This window comes from Squalius cephalus (assembly GCF_949319135.1).
Source record: "Squalius cephalus genome assembly, chromosome: 24".
Classification (NCBI taxonomy): Eukaryota; Metazoa; Chordata; class Actinopteri; order Cypriniformes; family Leuciscidae; genus Squalius; species Squalius cephalus.
The window spans coordinates 21,134,604-21,156,531 of NC_137145.1; the positions used below are offsets into that span (position 1 = coordinate 21,134,604).

General features: G+C 38.2%; 2 protein-coding genes and 1 long non-coding RNA gene across 3 annotated transcripts; 1 reads left to right on the forward strand and 2 right to left on the reverse strand.

Moving 5' to 3' along the window:
• Nucleotides 1–1,435: 1,435 nt before the first annotated feature.
• nfkbil1 (nuclear factor of kappa light polypeptide gene enhancer in B-cells inhibitor-like 1) lies at nt 1,436–4,516 on the reverse strand. The gene is made up of 4 exons (XM_079861715.1): nt 4,097–4,516; nt 3,906–4,018; nt 3,673–3,781; nt 1,436–2,474 (listed from the first exon to the last, which is right to left on the reverse strand). The coding sequence occupies exons 1-4, from the start codon at nt 4,368–4,370 to the stop codon at nt 1,885–1,887; spliced, it is 1,086 nt and encodes a 361-aa protein (XP_079717841.1). The 5' UTR covers nt 4,371–4,516; the 3' UTR covers nt 1,436–1,884.
• Nucleotides 4,517–6,580: 2,064 nt separating this feature from the next.
• LOC307152799 (fish-egg lectin-like) lies at nt 6,581–8,646 on the reverse strand. Its single transcript, XM_079861728.1, has 6 exons — nt 8,524–8,646; nt 8,077–8,162; nt 7,712–7,939; nt 7,312–7,523; nt 6,968–7,092; nt 6,581–6,853 (listed from the first exon to the last, which is right to left on the reverse strand). Exons 2-6 carry the CDS (start codon nt 8,132–8,134, stop codon nt 6,709–6,711), a joined length of 768 nt encoding a protein of 255 aa, XP_079717854.1. The 5' UTR covers nt 8,135–8,162; nt 8,524–8,646; the 3' UTR covers nt 6,581–6,708.
• A 9,854-nt stretch (nt 8,647–18,500) lies between these two features.
• Nucleotides 18,501–21,045, forward strand: LOC307153100. The gene is made up of 4 exons (XR_013820103.1): nt 18,501–18,568; nt 18,741–18,853; nt 20,217–20,352; nt 20,615–21,045. It is a non-coding gene; the product is annotated as an uncharacterized lncRNA (long non-coding RNA).
• The last annotated feature ends 883 nt before the right edge of the window (nt 21,046–21,928 follow it).

The window sequence follows — 21,928 nt, forward strand, 5'->3', positions numbered from 1 at the left end:
AAAAATAGAAACATAGCATAAATATATAGTTATATATTACTATATTATTTAGAAAACTGTTCTCTTTCAAAAACCGGTCTTTAAAATGTACGGTATAGATAAGAATACTATGGTGTGATTTAACGGACTGAATTAAATTAATTAATATAAATTCAATGAATATATATATTAAAATACCTGTATTTCACACCTTATTAATGCTAATTTAATTGTACTTTAATTATTGCAACATTCCATGATGTGTCTAGCTTTCATCAAGTGTAACTATATTTAATAAAATTATAATGACTTAATTATGAAATGACACTGTAGGCTATTGAATATTTAAAAACGTGAACAGTTGTTCAATTTATTCTCCCAGTGATCCCATGGCTTGATTTTATCTGTTTAAAGGGCCACTCAGTAATTTTTTGTGTGTTGCACTGGCTGTTTTTTTTATTTATTATTATTTAAAAAAAAAAAAATGTATGTGACAGATCTATTAATAATATATCCTAAATTGTGCACTTCATATCTTCTAATATATTTATTGTTTGGCAAGCAGGTTAGGGTTTTTCTGCAATCTGGCAACCACATTATCATTTAATATATTCTGTGGCGTATTCTTGACCAAAGGCACGCCATCTGCCAGTCCTTTGTTTAAATGCCTGAAAATGAGAAGATTTATAGGGCAAAACAAACCCTTGTTTAAAGTTCTCAAGTAATAAACCCTATGATGAACAAGTTAAAGATGCGTTGAGATTGTAAAGGTCCTGACGTGACAGTAACGTCATTCAGTCCACTGTACTCCACCCGACTCCACCTCATAGTAAATACTTGCACCATGTAGTAGCCTACACCACAAATTTACTTACTCTCTTATGTTCCACTAATTGTTCTAATATTTATCACAGGAAAATGCTAGAAGTGGTATTAGCTGATAGTTAGCATACAGTAATAATAGTTTCATAATACATGCAACTTGTAGCCTACTGACATTATTAGTTTGAAATATGGTGCAACCCTCATTACTTTCTATCATATAATAAATATAAGAAAAAAACTATAGAAATTATATTTTACAAAAGAGCATAAAGTATCAGCATCTATTTAGGTCAAACCGGTTCATATTACAAACCAGGTAAAGAACCTCTCAAGTGTAGATTAATAGATTAATATTCTTAGCTCTGTTAATTGTAGCTTAATTTTTAATAATTCCATTATATGTTTTTGTAATTTAATTTTTCTATTAAATTTAATACATATTTAATATATATAAAATACATTTTATTTTATTTGGGGGGGGGGGGGGGGGGGGTAAAGGTAAAAATCTCAAAGTGAAGAGGCATAATGAAGAAAAAAAAGTCTCACTAATAGAATAAAATTATTAACAAGAAAATGTTAAGTAGTTTGGCATAATTGTTAGGAACCATTTCTTAGAAAAAACAAACATATCCATATTTATACATATTTATTTATTTATATTTTGGCTTTATTTCAATTAACAAAGGTTTTTAAATTATTAAATTTATTTTTAATTTATACCAATCTCGAGACGAATCATGATCAGTAAATATTTAGAAAAATTTCCATTGTATTTGCTTTATAAAAAAACTAAAATTATGAAAATGAATAGGTTTAATATTGAAATTTCAAGATTTTTTGGTGAGATTTTAAACCATGATGAATTTAGTTTACCGATCTTGCATGATATTCTCACAATATCTGTTTGAAATATTATTTTTCAAGTAATGAATTACAGTAGAAAACATCCCTCCTCGCTCAGCCACTCTTACTTCAATAAAGCAACTAGTACAGAACTGAATTTATTTTTCATTGGTTCAAAAGGTGTCTTAATCACATGCACGCTCGAAAATGAAACTGATTGGAAGCGGTGAATCGACGTCATCTGAGGTTTTGTGCGAGTCTGTTGAGCTCCTGTGAGAGGCCAGTGACTGTGTCCAGGATCTTTTTCCTATCAGAGTCCACCAGACGGCTTCCACAGCGCTGGAAAAACTTATCCGGGTGCCAGAGGGCCTGCTGCCGACGGAGCACCTTCCGGAAAGTGGATAAATCGGACCGGTCAGCACCGTGCAACATAACGCCCACCATGTCCTCCAGCGACCCGCGAGGAGCGGGCCACGGGATGTCCTCATATCCCAGCAGTCCCTCGGGTGCCTTGCTGGAGGAGCTGTTGAACGTGGCGGCACAGCGCTCCTCATAGCGCCTCTTCCTCCCCTGCCGCGTCTCCTCCTCCTTGCGAGCGGCCCGCTGCAGGTACTCCTCGTGCTCGCGCTCCAGACGGGCTTGCAGATCCTTACGGCTCTTCTCATCTTCCTCCGTCTCCTTACGCCCCTTTGACCTCTTGCTCTTGTGTCCTACGGAAGCCGCTTCTCTCTGTTCTCTGGCCCGTTGCTTAGTAAAATACTCTCGCCTGATCCGATCCGCCCAGCCCCCGAAGTCTTCATCCTCTTTGTCATCCCATAAGAAATCACCTGGAGGGAACAGGGAGATATTCATACAATATTTCATCAGCCCAATCCGTTCACTGACTGTCTGATTCATATTGCTCACTTCATGTACATGAGACTACTTACTGTAAGGCAGAGTTGCCAGGTTTGCATAACAAAACTAGCCTAATGGCCAATCAAAAGGAGCCCAATTACCATATTCCAAAATCTCAAATTTTACAGTCAGTTATGCAAATGGAAACCACTATATCATAGTGATCATAAACACAGCTCAAAGCCTCCATACCAGTGGCCCTCCTTCACAAAACTTTACATCTAGCATATGAGAATCAATTGATGTTGCTCATTTTTTATTAAATTAAAGTAATTAACAAATATTTATTAATTAACATTATTGCTAATTTTATTCAAAAGTACATTAAATATGCAATGCATTCATGTATTGACTTGTATGTATTTTTTTGGGGGGGGGGGGGCGTAAAGGTAAAAATATCAAAGTGAAGAGGCATAATGAAGAAAAAAAAGTCTCACTAATAGAAAAAAATTATTAACAAGAAAATGTTAAGTAGTTTGGCATAATTGTTAAGAACCATTTCTTAGAAAAAACAACTGCTTATTAATATTTTAAAATATGTCCACAAAATGAAAGTCATGTGGTGCACACAAACTGTCTAAAAATAGGAAATGGTGTCATAGAGAAAACACCTGTAGACCTTCATGACTGTGTGTCAAGATCAATAAGTTCAGATCAGATCATTTCAGCAGGCTGCGAAGTGTCAAGCTGTGCGACTCCACAGAAATATTTATGAATTAATAATAATAACAAATTATATTATTTGTTAAATAGCACTTTTCTAAATACTTTTATTATATCCTAAAACTAATGTATTGTATCTAATGATTACGATGTGTACACTAACAATTATACATGTATTGAAGGTATAAGGAGAATGTGTTATTATTTTATAGATTGATGGTAATACCAAATTACATTTTTAGTCATTTAATTGAAAATTTTCTTAAAAAAAAAATAAAAATTCAAAACCATTTTCAACCAACATGAATTGACTCATGTCTGAAAATAAATTTGTATAACACTTTTCATTTTCTTTAAGTGACACATCTATGTATTATTTTATAAATAACTGTGATATGTAGGATAACCAGCCACTTCAAACAATATAATGTATTAGTGCAGGGTGTACAAGAACAAACAGCTTACCGTCATACTGTCCATATGTCTCAAAAAACTCTTCCTGGCATTCGCCTAACAGCTTCTCTCTCCATTGTTGCTCTGGATCAACATTTGAGGATTCATTTTTGACATTCTCCTGTTTCAGTTAAATGAATATGGAACATATTATGCACTTGCAACTCAACATGACAGCACAATCTATTCTAAATATTCCTAAACCATTCGTTCATTAGTTTCGAGAGTCTATATTTTCACAGCACCTGCTCGGGCTTCATCCACTGGAGCAGGTCCTGAGGAGTCACTCCTGCTTTATTGGGAGTATCCATGGCTTCTGGGCAGTTTTTTCGTAATGGCACCACCAGATCATCATAAGCTGCCATTGATAATGTGAACAGCATTAAACACAGATAAGAAAAAGAGGTTCTTGATATTACAGAGCACAGTCTCATACCTCTTTTGCCATGTTTGAGGGCTCTTTTTGCGGCCAGATGTAGCGGTGTTTCTCCATTCCGGTCGGTTTGCAGGGGATCTGCTCCATGTTTCAGCAGCAGTCTGAGAATTGCATCATCCCCGTGAGAACAGACAATGTGTAAAGGACCTCTGTGCTTCTTTCCCTGGATGAAGTTCAGCTCCAGATCTTTGTGTTTACGAAGGAATGACTTTAACTTCATCAAACTCCCCTCTTCCACATAGCGCAAAACTCTTCTCTGCTTTCTTTTCAACATCGAGACTACATGCAGATATTAAAATCTGGATAAAATTATCACTATGAACTATGTATATATGTAATACCACATTTGATCATGAGAAGTCCTGTCTGACGGACATCAACAAACGTTACACGACACCACTGCAGTACGTCTGCGAAATCATTCCGGAGGAACCCAACAGTTCCAATAGTTCCGTGTTGGACACGAAGGTTTGCATGGTGACCAGCAGGTGTCGCTGTTTCACAACAAATCTTAGTATACAGATGAAACCATAGACTGAAAAAAATAGGATGAAACTCGAAAAACTAGAATATTTTGCTGATAGCATCCATGCCACGCCGCATTGAGGCATTAATTCATGCAAAAGAGACCCAAACCAAGTACTGAGTATATATGCATGATTATACTTTTCAGAGGGCCGACATTTCTGTATTTAAAATCCTTTTTTTTATTATTGATTTCATGTAATATTCTAAGTTTGAATATGGGGTTTTCATAAACTGTAAGCCATAATCATCAAAATTATAACAAATAAAGGCTTGAAATATCTCACTTTGCATGAGTCCATATAATATATTAGTTTCATCTTTTAAGTTGAATTAATGAAATAAATTAACTTTTGCACAATATTCAAAGTTTTTCAAGTTTCACCAGTATATTTCACTGCTAAATGGTCGGGATCAGGAATATATGCTCAAATTAATTTTCATTACCGTTCATTACTTGTTTGGATATCAGACAAAACTTGAACTGGTTTTGACATGATCTTGACAGATCAGCTGAACTGGAGCAAACATTCATCACCTGTCAGCTGGATCTAACACAGCATTGGGTATTAAACATATGTGGTATTATTAACCAGGAGTGTGAAAAGTTATTAAAGTAAAAATTATACTTAAGTGAAAGTACTGATACTCAGTGAAAATTGTACTCAAGTGTCTGGCCAAAAACATGCTTGAGTAAATGTAAAATAAATAAATAAATAAAGGGTACAACTTTAAATTGTACTTAAAGGGGTCCTGTGCTTTTTTCCTTTTTCAACTTTAAAAAAATCTAAAATGTAAAAATCTAAAAAACTAAAAATCTTTCTTTGTGTTCATCTGAAAAAGGAAAGTCATATATAGCCTACATCTGGGACGGCATGAGGGTGAGTAAAAGATGAGGAAATTTTACTTTTTGGGTGGAGTATTCCTTTAAAAAGCAAGATGTGATGCAGAGGCCAGAAACATGCAGACAGAATAAATGAACTTGTGTTGAATAAATGATGACTGACATATAATATTGTCTTATTATTGACCACTTTTTGTGTTGTTCATTCAACACCCCTGTTTGTAACAATAATTAATATTTTAATTGTTTATTTGCCGCATTTACAATTTTCTCAGCAAATATTGATATGTTATTATTTGCGATTAGCTTAATTAGCTTAATTAATTAGCAAATCATATAATTATTTTGATTTAAAAAATAATTCATTAACAGTCCTAATTGTTACTCAATAAATAATAATAATATTACTTATCCACTCCCTGCTACATTTAATATATATAAAAAAAGCAATCATGTTCAACAAAAATATTAATTGAATTTAAATTCTCATCAATGATTTACTTTGCACTCAATCTTGAGCATTCAGCCAATATACTACATGGACAGCTAACAGCTATATCAAACTTGGCTACCTCAATAGGCTTCCTCAGATTTGATGGCGAACCTCTGAAGCCAGATATTTCCCTGATAAAAGTTATAACTGAAGCTAAAACATGTTTGCTTGATGCACAAAAATAATGATAATTGGTTCTCGCACGTCAAGCGCACACGTCTGAGTTTCTGTTTACCATTAAAGTGCATAACATGGAAGAAAAAAATGTAAAAATTTATTAGTACTTTTCAAGTAAAAAGTACTGTTTTTTTTCTTCAAGTAAAAGTTCAAGTAGTCAGTTTAAATTGTTCTTGAGTGAAGTTCAAATCCCCCAAAATCTTAAGTAAGCTACAGTAAAAGTATTTCACACCTCTGATATTAACACCCCGTACCTCCCCACACGGCTTTACATTTTTGATAGATTTTAAAAGATGCATAAACATATTAATTATCAGGCCTAAGAAATAAAACAACTTGAATGATATTTTAATTTTAAATGGTGTGAATTTCCACGGTAGCGCTGCACATATCCCGCTCTTCACTTTGTGAACCACTAAACCAAATAATTACTGATAAAATGAATGCTATAATTAATGCTTTATTGATTCAACAGCAAACCGGAGAAGAGAAAGTACAGTTGACAGTACAACTAAGATTAGCGTTTAGATTTCTATTTTGAAAACATTAACAAGTTCTTCTGTTGCTGACAGACTATAAAGTACATCTACGGATGGAGCCGTCAACACAGACGACCCACAGAAATCCCAGGTCAAAGCTCACATGCTTGTGGCCATTAGGACAGACAACCATTGAGATCCAGTCTGTGCCAGCGGGGTTGGCTCGAGTGACACCAGTTCTGCAACAGACGAAAATGGTTTCTTGAGCAGCGTTTCATTTACGTCAGAAGATCATTCTTGAAGTTAATCACTTTTGTTAATGCCACACTGAATATGATGAAGGGTCAACTCACCTTTGGAATAAGGACCCTTGATAGTTGACACCAAAGACACTGCCATCAGTTGCTACTTCAATCATGGACAGAAGTCCAGGAATATTCACAAAGCCGGACCCGGAACAGGCATTACTAGACACATCCTGCACCAGACCCAAAGAGACACAAACCAGTCAACCATAATAAAGTTACATCAAGTAACTGCATTTGCTGCTTCCACACCAGTTTATTTATTTATTTAGTTATGTCAGAAGAAAAATCTTTAGCATGAAGTCTACTTTATTCACACTGGTTTTTACTTTTAAGAACCTGGTTTATTTGAACTTGAACTCAAGCCCTTGTATTTAACATTGTGACATTACTTTCAAGATGTAGATTTGGTCAGCGCTGTTCACTCCCCAACAGCTGTACGGGCCACAGCTGAAATACTTCAGCTTTCCATTAATTGAAACCCAAGGAATAGTGCTGGATTGCCAATTGTTATTAGCATCCATATTTAAGCAGAAGATGTTATCATTCATATTGACACCTGCAATGATCTGATCACCTCCAGCATCCACCTGTTTGAGAAGGCCTAACAGTACAATCAACAGGTTGGATGAAAGATTAGTCAAGATTAGTTTAACTGGAAGAATAACAATAAGGTTATTGGGACTGTGGTTTTAAAACAATGACTCCAAACTAAAATCACAAACATTAATAACAGATTAAACATATCTTTTGAATTCTGTAATTTTACGCTCTACAAAGTCAGTCTCTTACCTCCAATCTGCACAAAGCTGCCACCCAGCAACTTGAAGATCCTGTTTGTTGCACTCACCCCGAGCTGACCAGCAGGGCCAACACTGAAGTGCTTTAGAGAAATGCCAATCTTTGTGAAGACATTATTATTTAGGACAAACACTTCATTTTGATCATTCACTCCAACCACTGAACCAGATCCAGCATCAATCTGCTTCAGTGTGCCACTCATCACTTCACAGTTTAAAGCTATGAACACACGGTGCAAAATAAGAGATAAATATAGATACTTTTAGTATGAATTTAAAAAAACAGAAATTGGGGAAAAAGGATATGCCTATATATAGCCTATACATTTAAGTTCCCAAATCACATTAGTAGCTTACCCAGAGTGTGAAGGAACTGGCAGCTGAAGAGAAGCAGGATGCTCTGATAAACCTTCATTGCTCCACAACAAGTTTGTTGCTTGGACCTGTTCATAAGCAGCAATCATTTAGAAGTAAATTCAACAGACCATAAGCAAGGATAAAACATGATCAATATCAAAACCAATAAACATATACCCTATTTGATCAGTAGTCCTTTCGGACGCTCATTTCCGCCATGGGGGGAGTCAGAATTGCGAGTTCATATCCCACAATTTTGATCTTTTTTCCCTCTCTGAACTGAGATATAAACTCGCAATTACCTTGTTTAGTTTTTAATTACCTGCATGGCGGAAAAAAAGCTTCCATACCTTTCAACGAATTAAACACAGACATAACGTTACATGATATATGATATACTGACAGCAGTACATGTGGACTGTCACTGCTACACCAGATTCTCCGTACCTTCTGATCTGTTGACCTTCTGAAAACCTCAACAACCCCTGTGATGTATGGCAGCAGCAGCACAAGATATCTCTGGAGAATGATCAAGCAGACACAGAGCCAGTGTAATACCATAACATTCTCAACTTTATTAAGGAAGATGGGTCGGTTTTATACACACACGATCAGGCAATAAGATCAAGGATGTCCTGGGTGTCCAATCACAGTGAGTAAATTCTCACCATATTTGGCATATTAAGAAATAGGCTATAGTAACAAGAGATGTGTGTGAGAAAATGTATGTGCGCGTCTTGAGTTTACCAGTTTGTCCAAGGTCTAGTTCTTGTTTTGTCTAGATGTGTCGATGTGCACGTAACATTATTGAAAGAAGAAGTTACATACAGACAGTGTCTTACACAAGAACAGTCAAAAGTGAAGTCTAAGCAATAAGAAAATATTAACACACCCTCACACAGTGTGCGCACTCACCAGAGTTCTAATCACCGCACCTGCACCTCATTACCAGATCATCAGGACTGCATTTATTGTCAGAAAAGAAACTCAAGGTCCAGTTAACCATCCGCAAAGACCTGTCCCTTTAGTTACTGTTGCTGCGTCCGACAAGCCATAGCGCTCTCACGCCACACATCATGTTCTCACGTAGTGAAAAATACATTGAGGAGCAAAGAGGACGCTGACAACGTGCCAACAGACAGGACAGACCAGGTTACTAAAATCTCAACTTTAAAATTTTGTTATTTAAATTTTCTTTTCTTTTTTTGTAACAATAAATACCGCTTTGTGGCTCTTTAATGTGTCGTGACAGATCGCTGTTGAGCCTCAGTTAAAGCTGCTCATGAACCAATCAACTTTTCCTTCTAGTTAATTTATAGCATCAAATAAACATAAATAAACATCAGAAGGAATGTTGTTTCAACTGCGGAAAGATGTCAGTACACACTATTTTTCAAGTTCAAGTCCACCGACGTTAATCTACTTACTCTCCTGACTGCTTTGTCGGACAAAATGGCGGATTCGGCGGATGGTCAAATGGCCTGTCAATCATACTCCTGGCGAAGGGTGAATTGCGAGTGCAACAAAAGTTTAATTTATAGTGTAGAAAAATAAAGCAAAACAAATGTTCAGAAGTTGTCATGCAGCTGAAGCAGTCCCTAATAGCACGGAGACTGCAATGGGCTGAAGTAATCCACACCAGGCAAGTAAATCCACACAATGGCTGGATGCAGACACAAGGAACAGAGAACAAAAGATACACTGGTGAGAACAATGACAGGACATAAGCAAACAACGATCTGACAACAAACATAGCAAAATGTGAGGCAGATATAGGTGATTAACTCGTCAGCACAGAGGTTGCTAGGCAACGCTAACAAGCAATCACACCAGCGACAGCGACAGACAGACATGCAGAGATGAACACACAGAACAATGAACCGTGACAGTATCCCTCCCCTAAGAGCACTTCCTGGCGCTTTCAGGGGAGCTTACCTGGCGATTGTAATCATCGATAAGAGACTGATCCAATTTGTCTCCTCTACTCCTCAAACTCCTCTACTCCAGGCCGTAACCTTCCCAGTCCACCAAGTACTGAAATCTACGTCCCCTTTGCCTAGAGTCCAGAATACGTTTACCAAATATGCAAATATTCCCCATCTATGAGTCACGGCGGTGGGGGAACCAGGGCAGGCGGATTAATGGTGGAATGAAACTGGTTTTAATTTGGAAACATGGAAGACGGGATGAATTTTCCTGTACGCTGGAGGAAGTTTGAGGCTGAATGCAACTGGACTAATAATCTTGGTGACAGGAAATGGGCCAATGAATTTAGGGGTAAGTTTATTACAGACGATGCGAGGAGGAATATTCTTGGATGAAAGCCACACTTTTTGACCAACAACATAGACTAGAGGCTTTGACCGGAGGTGATCAGCCTGGGCCTTGGTTTGTGAACCCACCTGGAGGAGATTCTGTCTGGCTCTCCTCCAAGTGCGGCGGCACCTCTGGACCACGACTTCGGATTCCAGAATCTGGAAAATAATTGGCTGGCAACCTAAGCTACACTCAAACAGAGACAGGCCTGTAGACGACACTGGTAATAAGTTATGCGCGTACTCAACCCATTAAAGATGCTGACTCCAAGATGATGGGTTCGGAGACACCAAACACTGCAACAAACGTTCAAGATCTTGGTTGGCCCTCTCCATTTGACCATTACTCTGAGGATGAAACCCAGAAGAAAGACTAACACTCGCCCCCAACTAATGACAAAATTCCTTCCAAAATTTGGAGACAAACTGAGGCCCCCTGTCAGAGACCACGTCCATCGGGAAGCCATGAATGCGGAAAAACGTGATCAGTGACAGCAACCGCTGTTTTCTCTGGATGATTTTGGGCAGAGGGATAAATGAGTTGCCTTCGAGGACCGGTCCATCACGGTCAAAACTACTGTGTTACCCTGTGAGGGCTGGAGACCCGTAACAAAATCTAGTGAACCAGTGTCTCAAATGAACTGACAGCGGTTGAAGGAGTCCAGCAGGAGGTCAATTGGAAGTCTTAGCAGTGGCACAGACTGAGCAGGCCAAAATAAAAAGTAATATGTCACAGGCCATCGATTGCCACCAGAACCGTTGCTTGATGAGAAACGTAGTACAACTAACCCCCGGATGATAAGCCACCTTGGAACAATGACCCCAACGGATGACGTTGAACCATAAACTCAGACACAAACAAACAACCTAGTGGGTATCCTTACGGCCAAATCAAATCAAAATGACCGAAAAATAAAGCCCACCGAGCCTGCCTAGAGTTCAACCTTTTGGCAGATCTGACATACTCAAGGTTCTTATGGTCATTTCAGATGATAAAAGATACCCCCAAAACCTGTCAACATATGACGCCATTCCTCCAAGACGAGCTTGACAGCCAGCAACTCTTTATTACCAATGTCATAATTGCGTTCGGTGGGTGATAAAGGATGAGAAAAATATGCGCAGGGATGCATCTTGCTGTCTGTGAAAGAGCACTGGGAAAGAACTGTGCCAACCCCAACCTATGACACATTGGCCTCCACCACAAACTGACGAGAAGAATCAGGGGCAATAAGAATTGGAGCTGAAACAAAGCAGCTTTTCAGTTTGGAGAATGCAGCATCAACCATGCTGGACCACCTGAATGTCGTTTTGGTGGAGGTCAAGGCAGTCAAAAGGGCCACTAGCTGGCTGTAATTATGAATAAAACGTCTGTAAAAATTGTCAAAGCCCAGAAACCTCTGCAGGGCCTTACGGAATCTGGAGTTGGCCAATTTTCAATCACAGCCTGAACCTTTTCGGGATCCATGCACACTTCTTAGACGACACAATATATTCCAAAAAGGGAACTGACTGGGCATGAAAAACACATTTCTCCGCCTTGACATAAAGCCCATTCTCTAGCAACCTCTTGAAGCACTCGTCTGACGTGCTGAACATGTTCCTGGAGTTCATGTTCATGTTCCAAAATCAATATGGCATCCAGGTAGATATATATGAGCTGGTCGACCATGTCTCTCAGCACTTTATTGACCAGTGCCTGGAAGACCACGGGAGCGTTGGACAGCCCAAACGACATAACAAGATATTCAAAATGCCCCCTGGGGGTATTAAAAGTGGTCTTCCACTCATCCCCCTCCCTTATACGAACCAAAGGATAGGCGTTGCGGAGATACAACTTTGTGAAAAAGAAAGCACCCTGCAGTCGTTCGAAAGCTGAAGACATCAGCGGCAAAGCATAAGTATTCTTTACCGTGATGCTGTTCAGCAGTAAATACAGGGACGCAGGAAACCATCTTTTCCACAAAAAAGAAACCCACGCCTGCAAGGGAAGAAGGGCGGATGAGTTTGGCTGCAAGAGAATCAGAAATATTTTTCTACAAGGCCTCCCTTTCTGGCGCGGAAAGCTAGTATAATCTACCTTCAGGCTGAGAATCCCATTGTCTGAGATGGTTCTCTGTGTCCCACACCCATTCCCATTCTACAATTGGGGACCATTTTCTCAGGATGTAATCAACCCAAATGGTGACTTCCTTCATCTCTATGGTAACCGAGAAATTTTGGGGATGAGCTCATTCTCAAATATATTTTGGAGTGGAATCTGGGTCGAGGCAGACTACAATTTATTACAAAACACAGTCCCTGGGTCCTGCATCTCTCTTTCTCCTCCTGGGAAAGACGTGTTCTGCCCACCTGCATGGGCTCAGGATCGAACGTGACCGGCCGTGTCGCTGGAAGCGGCAGACAATTGATCTTCAGTATTAGCAATCGGGCTCTGCAAGACTCGTTGATCTCGACATTGCAATCTAGCATCAACTCGGATCGCCAGATCGATCAATCCGTCTAGGGTGGTGTATCAGGTCTTTAGGGGTGGGGTGGTTTAGCAAGTCTATTGAAAAATGGTTGAAAAACATTTATTGTAGTTTGAAATTGGCCTCTGATTGGTAAACGCCCATTTTGGTTTTGCATGCACACTTCTCAGTAGTCTGATGCTGCGTTCTATTATTTATCCGTGTCGGAGTTCTGACTAGGAAGACAGACGTTGCCTAGCAACACGCACCAACACGCCCCCTTTCCTCGGATTTTGCTGCTCGGAAGTTTGGAGAACCATGAGGACACCGAGCAAGAATTCCGATACGGAATCCAAGATGGCTGCGCCCTGTGTTACTTGTTTTCATTGTTTTTGTACCGCTTTGGTTGTTTAAATGACGTTGTTTAAATTTTAATCACTCGTCGTATTACTGCAATACCTTACTGCGTCCGTATCACTGCCTGTGGGTATGGGAATCGGTCTTGCTGTGAGTGCAATATTGAATGAAGCCTTGTTTCAAACGGGTGTTACTAACGTGGCTAGCGTTGCTAACAGAAGGTAAACTAGTAAGCACATACTTATTTTGGAGCGCCTGGTACTCGGCCAGTGCTACCATAGCAACAGATTTCCGGGTGGCGTCCATGTTTTTCTCCCACTCGGACGAGCAAAACATACCAGAACGCTTGAAGTATGGAAGTGACGTCATATCCGAGGTCCGAGTCGGTTCGTTGACATAATAGAACGCACCATTATGCTTCCTCATTAGAGAGAAAACATAGGTGCATCCTGTACAGAAGTCTTGTTTGTTGAAGCACCTGACATACTTACATGACTTCTCTAGCACAGTTTCAAACAATGGTGCATCTACACACTTAAAAAATGCACATTGCTTTAGTAAAGTTTATTACAAACATGAACATGAGCAAGAAATTTACACTGCAAACATAGCCCATGTCTTGCATCCATCAGTGCTTGCATGCAGAGCACATTGCTCCTTTAGGAATGAAGGCCGACGAAGATGGGCAATAAAAAAAAAAAAGAAGCACCCTCCTGATAATGCTGACATTGATTATACACTGAGTTGTTGTCGACAGCATAATCACCTGACCTGGGACTTATCACTGCTTAATCAGGTAATCATTCATATTCCTGAATCTGTATTAAATTTGAGAAATGTAACTGATTTCCATTCAGTTTAGCTTGTTTCCACTGAAACACAATAACAAAAAACATCTTGTGTTTATTAAGAAAGTGACTGACATGGCTATTTTGTGATATTTAAAGAGATTAAGGTCTACATAAGGTGAATCTGCAGCTTCAAAGGGATAGTTCAGCCCGAAATGAAAATTCTGTCATCATTTATTCACCCTCAAGTTGTTCCAAACCTGTATGAATTTCTTTCTTCTACTGCACATAAAAGAAGAGAGTGAAGAATGTTGGCATCCAGACAGTTGATGGTAGCCATTGACTTCCATGGTATTTATTTTCTACTGGAAATCAATGGCCACCGTCAACTTTCTGGTTACCAACATTCTTTAAAATATCTTCTTTTGTGTTCAACAGAAGAAAGAAACTCATACAGGTTTGGAACAACTTGAGGGTGAATAAGTGATGACAGAATTTTCATTTCGGGCTGAACCATCCCTTTAAAGAAATTGTCATTGAAAAAACCTAAGTTCTTTTATTCTACAAAATAAACTTGTTTCTTGAATGTTATGTAGTTTCACAGAAAATGAACTGAGATATAGTTAATGGCTATAGCTCATAGGTGTTTGTTCCTCTTCATAAAGAGTTTAGCTCCAACACCTGCCTGGAAGTTTTCATTGATCCTAATGACCTTGATTAGCTTGATTAGCTGCCTCAGGTGTGTTTAATTAGGGCTGGAGATAAAATCGGACCCCCCTGCCATAGTGCTTTCTTTTGATATTGAAGCATTAATAGATTTTAGAAAAATAAATTAAATTAACAGAATTTAACGATACTTTAAGCATCGTTAGAATATTATGTGTAAAGAATATTAGCAACTTTTTTAAAAAGTGAATCATATTGTGTTTACTAGTATATTAACATTCTTGAATGTGGCAACTGAATTGACTTGCTCTTGAGTAACATCATGCTTTCTTTTTCAGATTTCAGAGAACCCAAAGGAAAAGAGGCAGTAGTCTGATGTAAGACAGATTTTTAAAAACCTGAACCGTTGGACCACCTGTAGTTATGACATCAGACTTCTGAAGCCAATTTTATTTTTAAAGGTTGAAATGCTTTTGTCCTATTTCTCCCCCTTTCTTTTTTAAAGAATGATATTTTAATATATTTTTGTCATTGATTGATTGAATAAAATAAATTGACTCAACTGCTGGAAAGGTGTCATTTATATTTTAAAAGGTTTTTGTCAAATTTTTAAATGGTCAGGAATTTGTTGACGTACCATTGAAGTGTAGTTGAAATATTAATGTTTCAACATTAACTTGCTACATCAGATGGCAACATTGTTTGACATTCCTTTTCAGTTGTATTTTCAGTGTTTTAACAAAATGTATTTAGAATCAACATCACATTGTAACATTGATCAAACCATATTACCAAAGATTATTTTAGTTAATTTCAGAGTTGATTCAACAGCAGTGATGTAGATTCAACATCTTAGTGTAACGTTGATTCAATACTACCATTGATTATTTTGGTTAATTTCAGTATTGATTCAGCATCGGTGATGTAGTGTAATCAGTTTCAACATTAACTGAGGGTGCAAAAGTGATGTTGATAAAATATCACTTTGTAATGTTGAATCAATACTATTACCGTTGATTTTTGGTTGAAATCTCAACATTGCTTCACCATTAACTGAGGGTGCAAGAGTGATGCAAAAACAACATCACTTTGTAATGTCGAAGCAATATTAACACCACTGATTTGTGATTGAAATCTGAAAATTATTTCAATTTTAACCGAGGGTGCAAAAGTGACGTTGAAACAACATCACTTTGTAATGTTGAAGCAATATTAACACTATTGATTTGTGGTTGAAATCTGAACATTATTTCAATATTAACTGAGGGTGCAAAAGTGACATTGAAACATCACTTTGTAATGTTGAAGCAATATTAACACCACTGATTTGTGATTGAAATCTGAACATTATTTCAATATTAACCGAGGGTGCAAGAGTGATGGTAAAGCAACATCACTTTCTAATGTCATTTCAATGTAATCAGCGTTGACGCATCAACACTGACTCAACATTGTTTCAATGGTTACATAAAAATTTGAACAGCTTCCACTGACGTCACTGCCATTACATGATAGGCTGAGGTGCCTCATGTGATCCAAGTAGCCATTACGCTTTCTCCAATGGTAAGAGGTATAGGCCCTCTCATCTCCCTAATATAAGACCATCTCTGAATCTCGCACAGAATCTGCTAGCACGGCCGAGAGTTGGCCGCATTCCCGCGGCCATTAAAATACAAGTTGTCAAGGAACAGAAGATTGCAAACACAGGTAAACTATGAATGGAGTTTATTGAATGACACACGTGATTAGCAGGTGAGTCTCTTGATTGCAGATAGTCCTGGTGATACTGGCATGTGAATGAAAGTCTTGTTTCAGGTAGTGAAGAGAAATGTGTTTGGTGCTGGCTTTTATGGAGGAAATGATGAGGCTGATGCAGACAGGTGTGGTGATTGTTGAGTGTGAACAGGTGGTAGCCAGAGAGGATGATGGGAAATGTACTGCAGGGGTGACATGCATGCTGACTGAGGATTATGACACAACTATATGAAACAAACACATCAAATTCACATGTCGTTTGACATTGTATGTTTTGCATATGCCACTTTACTACAGAGAAAACAGGCTTCCCATCTCGCTCATTGACAGCAAACTGATTCTTCCATTCTTCCAGTACTCTCCTACCTTTACTGCTACGACTCTTCTTGTTAGCATGTGCTCCTTCATTGGTATGTTCCTCATTACGCTTTTCTCCTCTAATAATACATTTGTCCATTAACAAAAATAGTGGCTACTGATACTATTGGAATTCTGCCAGTGTGCACTTGTAAGTGTTCGTTAACTGCGTTAGCAGTTCACTCATGTGATCCTGTCATGCGCTTCCCTAGTCTCTTGTGTCATGTTGTCATTGATTAATGAAAAAGAACCTGTTATGTTTAGACACTAGTCCTTGTGTATTTAAGCCCTCGTGTTTGCCATTCGTCCTTATCTAGTATTGTTGGTGCAACCACTGTTTGTTGAGTTAATGTTAAAGTTCCATGTCAAGCCAAGGCTTTGTTTATTTTGAGTTTGTTCATGTTTGTATTTAAATAAATACTACACTTGGGTTCTTCAAACTTGCCACCAGTGGAATCATTACAATCAGAATCATTTAAATTTTTCCTGAATGTGTATAGAGCATCAGTGTGATCTTCCACAACAACCATTGATGTCTGGTACCTGGTTCCTTTGTATGTAGCAGTTAATGTAACAAATGTGTTACATGTCAGGAGTCATGAATGCCTTGCATCCTTACAGCTTCTTGAATACGGGTGTTATATGAGTGACTGTGAAACTTCACCTACTTGCACATTTGGAGGAAAGATGGAGCCAGCACTCAAATAGGCTTGCAATAGCTGATGTCGTTCAGCTTTTGTGCTCCCATAGGTTTTTGATTTTCTTTCACACTGTTTAAAATATGTGTGGTTACTTACTAAGTAGGCTACATAGTCTAATCAGTGGTCCAAATTTAAGTGTGAGTTCAGGGTAGTGAAGTAAATAATGACATTTCATGAAGGCTACTTGATCATTTTCGGTGCACATATCACTTAAACAAGCTCCCTCAACTTTAAGCACAATGGCCAAATTTCATCATCAAGTGGACTTTTTTTATTCGATCCCCGATTGCTATTGGGAGCGATCAAAGCAGACACCAGTTCTGAGCTGCATGTCCTGTCAACTTTCCACTATCTGGTTTTATTTCAAATGGCTTATTATTCATGTCACTTCCTCAGTACTTGAAGGTATGTTTCTGTTCATCTGAACATAGCTGAAGTGTTTTCCTACAGTGACAAGCTGTTTTATGTATAAAGCCAGATCTGTTGAAACAAATCCCTCAAAAAAAATCATGTGCCAAACATGGAAGTGTTTTAGAATACTGAACACAGTCAAACTTGACACTATCACAGACTTCTTGTCCTTCAGACATTGCCACACTATTTTGGTAACTCTGTTTTGTTCTTGTTGGACCTAACTCTGTGCCTTTGCTTTCAAACATGTATCTATTTATAAGACAATAATGTCTACTCTTACTGAAATTTTCAGATGTTATGTGACCCCAAGTTATCTCCAACAATGGCAATCACTGCTCCCCTCACTGTCTCTCTACAATTCCAAATGTCCTTGAGATCACTCAAAAGAGGTGTGAAAACTTGTTGCTGGCCAAAATTTTTTAAATCTTCCTTTCTACAAAGCATGACCAATTGCATAGGATCAATAGATGATCTATCTATGTCTGAAAGTGTCATGTACACAGCAACTAGTTTGTGTTTTTTTTTTTTTTTAGTTTATTGAATGACACACGTGATTAGCAGGTGAGTCTCTTGATTGCAGATAGTCCTGGTGATACTGGCATGTGAATGAAAGTCTTGTTTCAGGTAGTGAAGAGAAATGTGTTTGGTGCTGGCTTTTATGGAGGAAATGATGAGGCTGATGCAGACAGGTGTGGTGATTGTTGAGTGTGAACAGGTGGTAGCCAGAGAGGATGATGGGAAATGTACTGCAGGGGTGACATGCATGCTGACTGAGGATTATGACACAACTATATGAAACAAACACATCAAATTCACATGTCGTTTGACATTGTATGTTTTGCATATGCCACTTTACTACAGAGAAAACAGGCTTCCCATCTCGCTCATTGACAGCAAACTGATTCTTCCATTCTTCCAGTACTCTCCTACCTTTACTGCTACGACTCTTCTTGTTAGCATGTGCTCCTTCATTGGTATGTTCCTCATTACGCTTTTCTCCTCTAATAATACATTTGTCCATTAACAAAAATAGTGGCTACTGATACTATTGGAATTCTGCCAGTGTGCACTTGTAAGTGTTCGTTAACTGCGTTGCGTCAGTACATAGTAGGTCTGCGCATGTCTGAAAATAATATGTGATCACCAAAATTATTTTATATGACAAAAAAAATAAATAAAATCAGTTCAAACTTATATTTGTTTAAACCATTTTAATTTAATTTAAAAAATAAATAAATTGTAAAACTGGAAACTTTTTTAAATGTGGTCAGCATATTGTGTGCCGCATTTGCAGTTTCGACGGGCCGCAGGTTGAGAACCACTGCATTAAAGGATCTTATCAAGCATGATCAGCCTTGAAGTAGAAGGAAGTGAAAGTCTGGTCTTTGCATCTGTCGAAGTTGTTGTGACCAACACACACACACACACACACACACACACACACACACACACACACACACACACACACACACACAGTTTTTCTAACTGTCAGTTACATCAATTTATCAATTATATAAATGAAAACTCCTCACATTGGCTAAAAGGAACAGTGATTCATCCTTTTCTTTCAAGTGGGCCATTATCAACAGGACAGCTGCAAGGCCTGGGTCAACATCTCTGCCCTCTCTGTCGATGTCTTTGAGGACTGTTCTAACTTTTTTTTTCCACCTGGAATTTAGATTTTTGAAGAAGTAGATAATACTTTTTCCTTTGGTATTCCTTTAATCTGATGTCAGGATCAATCCCAGTCAGTTCATCAAAATGAGTGCATAAGAATCTCTTAATGAAGAGAAAAGGCCACCTTGCCTGAAGATCTGAGATACTGGGTGGAGGGCTGGCATTAATGCTATGACGCTGAGCAATAAGGTCCTTCTTTGTGAAATAGACTAAGCATCTCCTTTCTCTTTATCTATAAAGTCTCAAATGTTTCCCCTTCAGGAAGTTCAGTAATGTTCCAATTCACACAACCATATCTATCCAGTTTAGCGGATTTAGATGTTGAGGATTGGCAATCATCCACTTTGTCTCTTGTTCGTTTAGGTTTTGTATGTCGAGCCATTGTTTTGTTCCGGTTAAGATGTTCCACCCTTGTCTTCAACTGACACAACAAAGAGTAGTGACCACATCCAATTAACTCTCCTTCCTCTGTTTTGTCACTAAATCTGTTTAGATACTTCTGGATGATTGACTGTGCAATTTCTGAACATTGCCGCTTGGTTGGATTTAACCTCTTTAATGGAATCCACAATCACCCTAACCATGTGTCTCCTATCTGAGGCTTCAGGTTGCTTTCCTTGTGCAAGACAGGTTCTTACATTTGGTGTCATCTTACCCCAGGGTTTTTGAAAATCTGACACTCATGCTGCACTTTGAACTGGGACTGGAATGGATGTAGGACTCTTGATTTGATTTGTAAATGGACTGGATCCATGATACTGCGAATGTTGAAGAGTTGGGACAGTTGCTTGGCTGAGTAACTACAACATTTTTATTATCTAAATTAAATATTGAACATAAAAATCTAAATTAACAGATGTACTGTAGAAACGTGACAAAGTATTTAATAACAGTAAATTAATCATTTGACAAATGTACATATTTCTACTTCATTGATCATGAATATGGCTTAAAACCCAAATAAGCTGTTTTTTTATCAACTGTATATCACATATATACGAATGACTAATCTCTACTCTTGAAGAGATGAATAAGGCCTCATTTACACTATCTAGCAGAATATGCTCCCACCAGTCCTGAGATCTCTCTCGCACACAGTATCTGATGCATATGCACAGGCTGCAATGATGGCCCTTTTCGTCCTCATCCGCCTCAAAATCATGTTGCAGAAAGTGTAGACCCAGATCAACAACTTGGACTAATTTACACTTTTCAACAACAAATAATAATTTTGAGAAGTGTATCAGTGCAATGTATAGTTTGTTTTGGTTTCATGTTACAGTCATGTCTCCTGTCTTGTCAAGTGATTCTTTGCACTCATGTGATCCTGTCATGCGCTTCCCTAGTCTCTTGTGTCATGTTGTCATTGATTAATGAAAAAGAACCTGTTATGTTTAGACACTAGTCCTTGTGTATTTAAGCCCTCGTGTTTGCCATTCGTCCTTATCTAGTATTGTTGGTGCAACCACTGTTTGTTGAGTTAATGTTAAAGTTCCATGTCAAGCCAAGGCTTTGTTTATTTTGAGTTTGTTCATGTTTGTATTTAAATAAATACTACACTTGGGTTCTTCAAACTTGCCACCAGTGGAATCATTACAATCAGAATCATTTAAATTTTTCCTGAATGTGTATAGAGCATCAGTGTGATCTTCCACAACAACCATTGATGTCTGGTACCTGGTTCCTTTGTATGTAGCAGTTAATGTAACAAATGTGTTACATGTCAGGAGTCATGAATGCCTTGCATCCTTACAGCTTCTTGAATACGGGTGTTATATGAGTGACTGTGAAACTTCACCTACTTGCACATTTGGAGGAAAGATGGAGCCAGCACTCAAATAGGCTTGCAATAGCTGATGTCGTTCAGCTTTTGTGCTCCCATAGGTTTTTGATTTTCTTTCACACTGTTTAAAATATGTGTGGTTACTTACTAAGTAGGCTACATAGTCTAATCAGTGGTCCAAATTTAAGTGTGAGTTCAGGGTAGTGAAGTAAATAATGACATTTCATGAAGGCTACTTGATCATTTTCGGTGCACATATCACTTAAACAAGCTCCCTCAACTTTAAGCACAATGGCCAAATTTCATCATCAAGTGGACTTTTTTTATTCGATCCCCGATTGCTATTGGGAGCGATCAAAGCAGACACCAGTTCTGAGCTGCATGTCCTGTCAACTTTCCACTATCTGGTTTTATTTCAAATGGCTTATTATTCATGTCACTTCCTCAGTACTTGAAGGTATGTTTCTGTTCATCTGAACATAGCTGAAGTGTTTTCCTACAGTGACAAGCTGTTTTATGTATAAAGCCAGATCTGTTGAAACAAATCCCTCAAAAAAAATCATGTGCCAAACATGGAAGTGTTTTAGAA

Coding starts and splice junctions, on each gene's coding strand:
- nfkbil1 (XM_079861715.1), bottom strand. CDS start 4,370: ATGTTGAAAAGAAAGCAGAGAAGAGTTTTGCGCTATGTGGAAGAGGGG. Junction 4,019..4,096: donor CCTCAAACATGGCAAAAGAG/GTATGAGACTGT, acceptor TATCAATGGCAG/CTTATGATGATCTGGTGGTG. Junction 2,475..3,672: donor GACATATGGACAGTATGACG/GTAAGCTGTTTG, acceptor TGTTCCCTCCAG/GTGATTTCTTATGGGATGAC.
- LOC307152799 (XM_079861728.1), bottom strand. CDS start 8,134: ATGAAGGTTTATCAGAGCATCCTGCTTCTCTTCAGCTGCCAGTTCCTT. Junction 7,093..7,311: donor ACCAAATCTACATCTTGAAA/GTAATGTCACAA, acceptor GGTCTGGTGCAG/GATGTGTCTAGTAATGCCTG. Junction 6,854..6,967: donor CAAGGGTCCTTATTCCAAAG/GTGAGTTGACCC, acceptor CGTCTGTTGCAG/AACTGGTGTCACTCGAGCCA.